At 34.5% G+C, this 9,736-nt stretch overlaps 3 protein-coding genes across 3 annotated transcripts in view; 2 read left to right on the top strand and 1 right to left on the bottom strand.

The window, feature by feature from the left end:
* Window positions 1-9,736, bottom strand: part of LOC128205674 (uncharacterized) — a 266,905-nt gene that overhangs the window by 237,025 nt on the left and 20,144 nt on the right. The gene's annotated exons all lie outside the window — the stretch shown is intronic.
* Window positions 874-3,514, top strand: LOC128205673 (kinesin-like protein KIF15). Its single transcript, XM_052907487.1, has 2 exons — window positions 874-1,467; window positions 2,066-3,514. The coding sequence occupies exon 2, from the start codon at window positions 2,142-2,144 to the stop codon at window positions 2,745-2,747; it is 606 nt and encodes a 201-aa protein (XP_052763447.1). The 5' UTR covers window positions 874-1,467; window positions 2,066-2,141; the 3' UTR covers window positions 2,748-3,514.
* LOC128205670 (uncharacterized) lies at window positions 6,197-8,917 on the top strand. Its single transcript, XM_052907484.1, has 2 exons — window positions 6,197-6,760; window positions 6,923-8,917. The coding sequence occupies exons 1-2, from the start codon at window positions 6,626-6,628 to the stop codon at window positions 7,661-7,663; spliced, it is 876 nt and encodes a 291-aa protein (XP_052763444.1). The 5' UTR covers window positions 6,197-6,625; the 3' UTR covers window positions 7,664-8,917.

Here is a 9,736-nt window from a genome sequence, read left to right as displayed (position 1 = left end):
TTTGTAAGGTCTTTGTCCTCTTAGTGTGACCTTGATCTTGGAAAATCTTCTCCATGTCATCTGGAAGTGATGATCATTAGTGCACTGTACTACTTTTTTGTTTTCTACTAGTGGTTAAAATGTAAGATAGTGAACATAAAGTCGGACACCATTCCTTAAAAAAAAGTGGTTGAAACACAAACATGGATGCCAAACCCTTTTTGCGTGTAGATAAAGATAAAGAATTAGCACAAAATTTAAGCCCTAAATGCTAGCACTTGACCTTAAACAAATTTTGCCTGAACTTGCTGTCAGAACATTGTCTCAAGATGGTTTGTTTTGGCCAAATGAGTTTGAAAATTTAATTTGTTTTTACCAAAAAAAAATTTGGACTTTTTCATCATAGCTTTTCTGAGTTGGTTGAATAATTTTATGGGGGGAAGCCTACTATTTTCACTGCCATCAGGAGGGAGTGCACATGCTAAGCACCAAAAGTATTCTATCACTTACTTCAAATCTTGGACCTGTCCTGCCATTTCTTTCAAGACTGCAAAAATTCATCAAGCAAAGACATGTTTGATCACAAGTCTTTTGAAATCAAAACCAAACCAAAAACTAATTTAGTATAAGACAATATTTTAAATTTGGGTGTAGCTTTAAAGAAGCTAGCTGAGCATGAAAATGAAAGGCCAACTTATTAAGAGCTTATTTATTAAGTTGCTATGGGTCAAATTACACTGTCCATTGTTTCTGGTTAAAAAATCAACTATGCTCTGATTGGCTTGTCATAAGTTGTCTTTTCGGGCTTATAGGCTGTGACCAAACTTTTTAACTTTATAACCAATAAATTGATTATTGTAAATTCATACACTGATTAGAGAGATAATACTCATACTTAATTTAGTTCTCAAAAATTAGCATTTAAATAAGAACATATCATTTGCAAAAACTGTTGCAATCATTTCAGTTCTTTGGAATATATACCCAAAGAAAATAAAAAAAGTGTTACATATCAAAGGTCAGCCGAAAAGTGACTAGATCTTCTTAAAAAAAACAGACTGACTGAAGTGGCATGGACTAAGTTAAACTCCAATACAATTAGACAGAGATAATTGGAGTTTGTGAGGACTGAATACTGCTACTTAGAATCAAGAACACTTAAAGTAACAGTCAAGAACTTGAATCAGACATTAAGGAGAACATCTAACAAACTTCAAAAAAGGAATATAAGTGAAAACCAGACTGTTCAACTTATCTATGATTCTACAAACAATCAAAAACTTCAATGGTACAAAAAGGAAGGATTTAAAACAAAAACAAACCTTCATTGTACATAAAGAAAACTAAGGGATTATGGATCCAAAAGAAAGAAACGCCTTGGACAAGTGTTTTCAAGGTTTCCTGCGAGATTTGGACCCATCTGTGTCATTTGTTCACTCGCTGTACGCTGACAGGGTTATTACTGAAGCCCAAGCCGAGCAGATTAACGTAAGTGTCTTCATCAATCACATTTTCTCACCTATGTTTGATAAAAATGAATTAAAGAAAGCAGTTCTAGTTATGACAAATGGTACAAAACATAGCATTTGCATTTTGTATAAAGAATCAAATTGTTGAAATACCAGGGCTATGAGCTTTGCTATACACATTGGTATTGTCTCTGTTAACAGGTGGGCTCAGTTTTATTTCAATATCTTGAAAGCATTTTCAGTCATTGACAAGATTTAAATTTTTGCATGCCAATGTCAACGACACAAGCAACAATATCAAGGATAAGCTTAAAGATTGTTTCAGGAAATGTTTATGTGAACTTCCATCTAAATCTCTCAACAAACATTTTTATGTTTTGCAACAAAATGACTTAATTTAATGGCATGGGGAAACCATAAAATAAGTTCTTAATGACAATTTTAACACAAAATTATAAGAAAGAATCTGACATAACTATTTTTAATTTAATAAAACGGTTCTACTCAGAATGTTATGCACCATTTCAGTTTTCAATTACAACACTAAACACTTCTTGCGAAGTCTGCATAGTTTAATATATTACAAATGCATATTTAAATTATATTGACCATTACAGAGCAATGCCCTACGAGAAACCAAAGTCACCCTTCTTATGAAATTCCTCCCGCAACGCGGGTCCTAATGCCTACAGAATGTTCAAGGCCACACTTGAAAAAGACTACAAATGGCTTGCTGATAAACTGGACAAAGAGTTATCCAATCTGCAGAGTGATAAAAACAGTTTTCCAAAGAGAGTTTCCCAGATTATCAAAATGCAACTGGATCCACTTGTACACGGTTTTGGAGAAGGTACGACTTTTGATGAGAATTCTCCAGATGATATTGCTAAGACTCTTGGTAAAACCTTGAGGACGCTGGATGTAAGATGTCACCAAGCTTTGAATGAGCCGATCAGAACACCAAGAAGACCTCTCCATGTAATGATAAAAGGCAAGATGATTCAAGCTGAACACCTTAAGGTCCAACCAACACCAAGAGGCGACAACCACACCAAAGAACAGGACAATCTTAAAACTAAAAACAGAGAACTTAAGAAACAAGTGCAAGAGCTGGCTAAAGTCAAAACTGAAAATGAGAAACTTGCAGATAGAGTTAAGAAACAGAGAGAACGGTTGCAGGAGTGCAGTAAGGCGACAAGAGAGACAAAGAAACTCCAGGAGGAGCTGGAGAGATGCAAGAGAGAGAATGAACAGCTGAAAGGCAAGGTGGACACGCTGCAGGAACAGTTTTATACATGATTAGAGCTGAACGTTTATAAAAACCATTGACTTAACCAAGTATTTCTGCAGCTAAAGGACAAAGTCGACACACTCCTGAAGCAGTTTTAATCATTAGAGCTGAAAATTATGAATAAACATTTCGGCAGTTCGAGGGCAAAGTGGACAACTGAGAGTGTATTATATGTGAGACAATAGTTGAATACAAGCCACAGACACAAGTGGTCACACTTGAAGGAACAGTTCAACAATTAGTTGAGGAACAGAGACTCTCAGTGAAAACACTGCAGAAGCAGTTCTACACTTGAATGAAGCTGAAATACAAACAACAGATACATTAAAGTGAACACATGGTACTATGCCAAGACAGTTTACTCAAATTAACAAAAGTGTACCAAATTCATAAGCCTTTGTTCAAACTAACAACATCAAGAGAGCACTAAATTTGAATGCGTAATTATATTTGAGGACAATAAGGCTTTCCTTACAGGAACAACCAGAGGGTACCAAAAAGGACCAGTTTAAGTATACATCACACTTTTAGCGCAGATGTTGAATATAAGTGGTGCACTGACAACAATTATTGTCATCTCTTCTTCAGTTCTATGAAGAATACTACCAGAAATATTTACAGAACAATTGAAGTGCAATGAATACTCATGTAAGTAATTATTGTATAAAGTTGTGAAAATTATGTTTAATTTCTTTAATGGCAGCAGCATGTTGTTCAATATTACTCTGTACATAATTTGTAAGCTGATTTATAAATGTTTTGAATTATGATATTCATCAACTCATAGAAGAAATACAACACTATACAACCATGCTTGATGTGTTTTGTTATTCTCCCTATCTTCTATCATACACTGCACCCATAAACAATAACCACATAGTGTTTTGCAACAAGCAAACATGATATGCACCGCAAATTCGGCCAAACAAGAGTACCATGACTTGAAAACCAACAGTCAGTGTTTTTTCCGAACGACCAATGTACATGACTCCATTATTACTAAGGCCAGAATTAAGCAATTTACTAGATGCATGTGGTTGTTATCACTGGCAATAAGTGTACCAAGTTTAATATTAATATCTTAAATTGTTTTTAAATTTGGCAAAGTTTAATGCTCTTGCACAACCAATGACATGTATAAATACAAACACCACAAAAAGACTCCAAGGGTCTGACAATACCTTAAATCGGTTTTTTCCAAGGAACTGATGAGCTAAAGAGGAAAAAAAGTTTTTGATCTATTTGAAAGGTTTGAAACTCAACTGCAACTTGTACACTTGCCTTCGAGTACATGTACAAGTACTATTTGCAAAGGTAGCTATGCATACAAGAAGTCTTTGCAAAGGTGGCTATGCATACATGTACAAGTACTATTTGCAAAGATAGCTATGCATATAAGTACATTAACAAGTAGTCTTTGCAAAGGTGGCTATGCATACAAGTACATGTACAAGTACTATTTGCAAAGGTGGCTATGCATATAAGTACATTAACAAGTAGTCTTTGCAAAGGTGGCTATGCATACAAGTACATGTACAAGTAGTATTTGCAAAGGTGGTTATGCATGCCAGTACATGTACAAGTAGTCTTTGAAAAGGTGGCTATGCATACAAGTACATGTACAAGTAGTCTTTGCAAAGGTGGCTATGCATACCAGTACATGTACAAGTAGTCTTTGCAAAGGTGGCTATGCATATAAGTACATGTACAAGTAGTCTTTGCAAAAGTGGCTATGCATACCAGTACATGTACAAGTAGTCTTTGCAAAGGTGGCTATGCATACCAGTACATGTACAAGTAGTCTTTGCAAAGGTGGCTATGCATACCAGTACATGTACAAATAGTCTTTGCAAAGGTGGCTATGCATACCAGTACATGTACAAATAGTCTTTGCAAAGGTGGCTATACATACCAGTACATGTACAAGTAGTCTTTGCAAAGGTGGCTATGCATACCAGTACATGTACAAGTAGTCTTTGCAAAGGTGGCTATGCATACCAGTACATGTACAAGTAGTCTTTGCAAAGGTGGCTATGCATACAAGTACATGTACAAGTAGTATTTGGAAAGGTGGTTATGCATACCAGTACATGTACAAGTAGTCTTTGCAAAGGTGGCTATGCATACAAGTACATGTACAAGTAGTCTTTGCAAAGTTGGCTATGCATACCAGTACATGTACAAATAGTCTTTGCAAAGGTGGCTATGCATACCAGTACATGTACAAGTAGTCTTTGCAAAGGTTGATATGCATACCAGTACATGTACAAGTTGTCTTTGCAAAGGTAGCTATGCATATAAGTACATGTACAAGTAGTCTTTGCAAAAGTGGCTATGCATACCAGTACATGAACAAGTTGTCTTTGCAAAGGTAGCTATGCATACAAGTACATGTACAAGTAGTCTTTGCAAATGTAACTAGCTATGCATGTAAGTACATTTACAAGCTAAGTTTGCAAAGGTGGTTATGCATACCAGTACATGTACAAGTAGTGTTTGCAAAGGTGGCTATTTGTCTGTCTTTGCAGATAGAGCTACTATTACTATGGTGAGTTTCATTAGTGCCACAACAAATTATGTGTACACATATTTTATCGATGAAAATGATTGCAATTAGCTTTCAGGAAAAAGAAGACAAAAAGTTTAAGACTGCTGAACTTGACCTTGGCCTTTGACCTACTGACTCTCACCAAAAAAATCAGGGTCATCTTAATAGAAAAGGGAAACCTCCAACTGTAGTTTCATGGTACTAGGTCTAACCATTCACTAGTTTTTGAGCGAAAATTTTTTATAAGGCTGTTGACCTTTTGAGAGACAAAGTTTTCATAACGTCAACCCATGACCTTTGACCTACTGATCTCAAAAACAATAGGAGCCATTCAATGGTTCAGTGCAAGCAACCACTTAAGTGCCATGCAGACTTCCCAAAAACCATTGGTCTAACAGACATGACCAGCAAATTTTGATCTAGTCCGGTGATTGCTAAACAGAAATCAGTCCGACTGTCTGGCTCCACCCCCCTTCCCTCCCCTGTAACCCGGTTTAGCATTAATATTTAAGAAAAACATAACACATGTTTTCATTGGTCGCATTCTGCAAAGTGCCTGTAAAAACAAACATGCATGGTGAAATTGCGTGGGCTTAATGATTCTATGGTCATAAGCACATAAAACCACACCGCAGGCCACTTGATATTGTTGCAAAACAATTAAGCAACAAATAAAAAAAAACCTACATACACTTTTTTAACTTCAGTGAATAAGCTTAAAAAATTGTAACACAATACAATTCTTGTAATGACAATCCCCATTGTTTTTTGTACGTCTTAATTCAATTATTGTGCACAACTGCAGAAAACTTTCTGTTCTTGGCCCAACAGAGAATTTTTAGACTAAAACTGAAACAAGGAAATTCTAAATACCGAAAAGCCCCGAAATGTATCGATCAAATGATTTCTTAGATCAGCAAAATAATTCTAATAATAAATCAAATTCTCTGAAAAGTGCAATAAAGTAAGATTATTAATACAAATACTCCGATATAGTCGGACGTAAATTTTTAAAAGGAATGATTTTATTTTTTTTAATATTACTCTTTGGAATATATACCAAAATAAAATAAAAAGTTGACAAACAAATCTTGTGGTCATTTTAACAGTCGTGAATTGGCATGGACCAAGTATTTCTCTTTTACAATTAAAGTAGATACTAATAACAAAGAAATTAAAAATTACAATTGGTAAAATCTTCAAACTAACTGTCACTACGAATAAAGAATCAGTGAAAGTGGAATAATCAAGACTCTAGGAACAGACAAAAACTCAGCTGGTACACAAAGAAAGGACAACAATACAACATTTAGAAAAACTTCGTCAAACTAGCGCACTATGGATCCAAAAGAAAGAGATGCCTTGGACAAGTGTTTTCACGATTTTCGAAAAGACTTGATTTTGAGCGGAACATTCCTTCACTCTCTGTATGTTGACAAGATTATTACTGAGGCACATATCCAGCAAATTAACGTAAGTGTCTGAATGAAGCACATTTTTCTATTTTATGTTTTCTGTGAATGGAATGAGTTTTTAAATGTTCAATTTCAACACTCAACACTTCTTGCCTACCACCTATTTAAGCCTTCATAGTTTAAAACATAATAAATTTACAACTTCTATTGGTCATTACAGAGCAAGGACAGTGAAGAGGCGAAAGTGACCCTCCTTATGTCAATTCTTCCTCGCAGGGGTCCTAATGCGTACAAAATATTCTTGGCCATTCTCAAAAAAGACAATGATTGGCTTGCTGGAAAACTGGAGTTGGAATTATCAAATCTGAAGAGTGATAGACAAAGCTTTCCAAAAAGAGTTTCCGAGATTATCAAATTGCAGCTCAATCCACTCTTACATGGTTCTAGGGAAGGTCCTACCTTCGATGAGAATTGTCCAGATGAGGTTATTAAGGTTCTAGAGAAGTCGTTGAGGACACTGGATGTCAAATGTCAAAAAGCTTTGAATGAGCCAGTAGCCAAAAGCCAGAGAGTTCCTCTCCCTTTGATGATTAAAGGCAAGATGATCCAAATAGAACACAAAAAGGTCCAACAACCACCGATAGACAATAACAACTCTAAGGAAACAGAGCACGAAAAGGTCCAAGCAACACCCAGAGACGATGACATCGCTAAGAAAGTGGACATTCTTAAAACAAAAAACAGAGAACTTAAGAAAGATGTGAAAGACCAGGCTAGACTCAAAACTGAGAACGAGAAACTCACAGAAAGAGTTAGGAAACTGCGGGGACAAACACAGGAGGCCAGTAAGATGAAAAAAGAAATAATGAAACTCACAAACAAGCTGGAAAACACTGAGAGAGAGAAAGAAAAGCTGAAAGAGCAGGTTAACACGCTGAAGTTTTGGGGGAATAAGCCATGATTCAAGGTTTTTAACTGAGTATTTCCACTGCTTTTATTATAATGCTTATAAATCAAGGACACCAAAGAGAACATGTTTTTCAATATTTTAATTTTTATCACATTATCATAGATTAAGATTTAAACACATAGTGTCAATTAAAATGAACATCAGTTAACAAAAAATAATGTTTAAATTATATTTATTTTTTTTAAAAAGAAAAACAATAATTTTGAATGATCTTACAACCTTTCGGAATGAAGCAGTTTTCAAATGATTGAAAGTTTATTGATGTGTAATAAATTCATAAGAAATAGTTAAATATGAAGCCAGCTGGTGAAATCATTTTAGATTTTTTCTATAAAGTCTTTTGAACAATTTAAAAGACATGGTCAATTTAAGAAATGAATTGTGTAATTGATGTGGTTAACAGGATATGTATGCAGTTGGGCTGGTTGAAGTACGCAAGGAGTTCAGACTCCACACACTTTAACAAGCCCAACTGCGTTCATATCCCTTATAATCATCATTACATTTACATTTTGCACCAATAGTTCATTATTCCTTTCAAGAATTGTTAATAAAAACCTTAATTTCATATAAGAAAACCTTACAGTAGTTCTTTATCACCCGTTCTGTAAATAGAATGACCCAACTAGTTGACACATTTTATTGCTACAAGAGCAAATGAAGATGGCATGGAAATGATGTGTTAGTGAAATATTTCAACCAAATAATACAATACAGCTGCAGAGCGATGGACTCTAATGGACATTGGCAATAAGAAATAGGTTTGTAAGCTACAGACCAAAAAATAATCCCAAAAGAACTGTGAAACTTTTTAATGTAAAATTGAAACATTAATGACAACTATAAATCATAAATTAAATTTCATGAATAAATTGTAAAATGTGCTGTTGCTGAATCAAATTCATTGTTGTTGTTGCTGTTGTTATTGTTATCGTTGGAAGAATTGTTTTAGAGTCTGATTTCTTTCCTCTGATAATCATTAAAACACTTTTTAATTTACAGAATTATTGAATCACAAATGTTGAGTGAAAATTTTAACAAATATTCATTGCAACATTGCGCATATAAAAACAGAACTTTTACAATTAAAAAATTGAAGTTAAATATTTGTTAGAATATACTGTTGCAATTAATGAAGCGTTAGTGAAAAATATACAACAATTTTGTCATAATTAAAAATAATCCTATCTTACAATTTTGTATGTTTTTGTAAATAGTTCCATTGCTAATAAAACATTTTCTTGATATGAATGTTTGTATCTTCACAAATTTCCAATTCTACATACACATAGATAGTTGTTTCAAATGCCAAAAACATGTCCTCTTCAACAAACACAACCTTGACCTTTAGTGGTGTCAGAATCCCCTTCCACAAATGTGACCTTGAGTTGTGCCAGCAGTGGGTTTTTCACCATTTCTGATTTGTAAAACCATGCCATTTTGACAAAACTTTTATTTCCAGTTTTCTTAGAAATAACCAAAAATGCTTTTCAAAGATAAGCAGAAAATTTAAAGAATGTGGTCAAGTTTGTTTCTTTCAGAATACACCAAATCTTCCATACAAAAACAGGTTGAAGGTAAAAAAATTAAACACAAAAAATCAAAACATAAAATAGGGAATTTTATTTTCACATTTGGAAATAATCTTTTTATTTAAGTTTTAGAATTGGGAAGGGGGCAGGGTTGGTCACAACAAACACACTGGTCAACATCCTCTGCATTCAGTGCAAATTTGACATTGAGATATTTCAAAATTCTCTCCCACATATGTGACCTTGACCTTGAGAGGTGAAAGCAGCCTCTACCACAAGTAAGCATATTGCAAATCACTCCCAAAGCCAATTGTTAAGTAAGTTGATTTAATGAAGCATTTAGAGACACATCCAGCCCTTAAGAGGAGCTTTAGTTATATGGGATTGTTCTCATACGATGACATTGGTTTTGGAACATCAATATATGGTAAATGACCTTCAAAATTGGAAAGAAAAGTTTAATATTACATGGGGCAATGTTGTCTGGCATTTTGTGATGGGGGACTTTGTATGTTTCTCTCCACATTCAGGC

Source organism: Mya arenaria, chromosome 10 (assembly GCF_026914265.1).
Source record: "Mya arenaria isolate MELC-2E11 chromosome 10, ASM2691426v1".
In the NCBI taxonomy this organism is placed as follows: Eukaryota; Metazoa; Mollusca; class Bivalvia; order Myida; family Myidae; genus Mya; species Mya arenaria.
Note: the sequence above shows the minus strand (reverse complement) of the source record. Positions and strands in the feature narration are given on the sequence as shown.

Excerpts from the sequence above, each read along its gene's own strand:
- LOC128205673 (XM_052907487.1), top strand. The coding sequence starts at position 2,142 with ATGTTCAAGGCCACACTTGAAAAAGACTACAAATGGCTTGCTGATAAA.
- LOC128205670 (XM_052907484.1), top strand. The coding sequence starts at position 6,626 with ATGGATCCAAAAGAAAGAGATGCCTTGGACAAGTGTTTTCACGATTTT. Across the intron at positions 6,761-6,922 it reads CACATATCCAGCAAATTAAC|AGCAAGGACAGTGAAGAGGC; the intron begins GTAAGTGTCTGA and ends TGGTCATTACAG.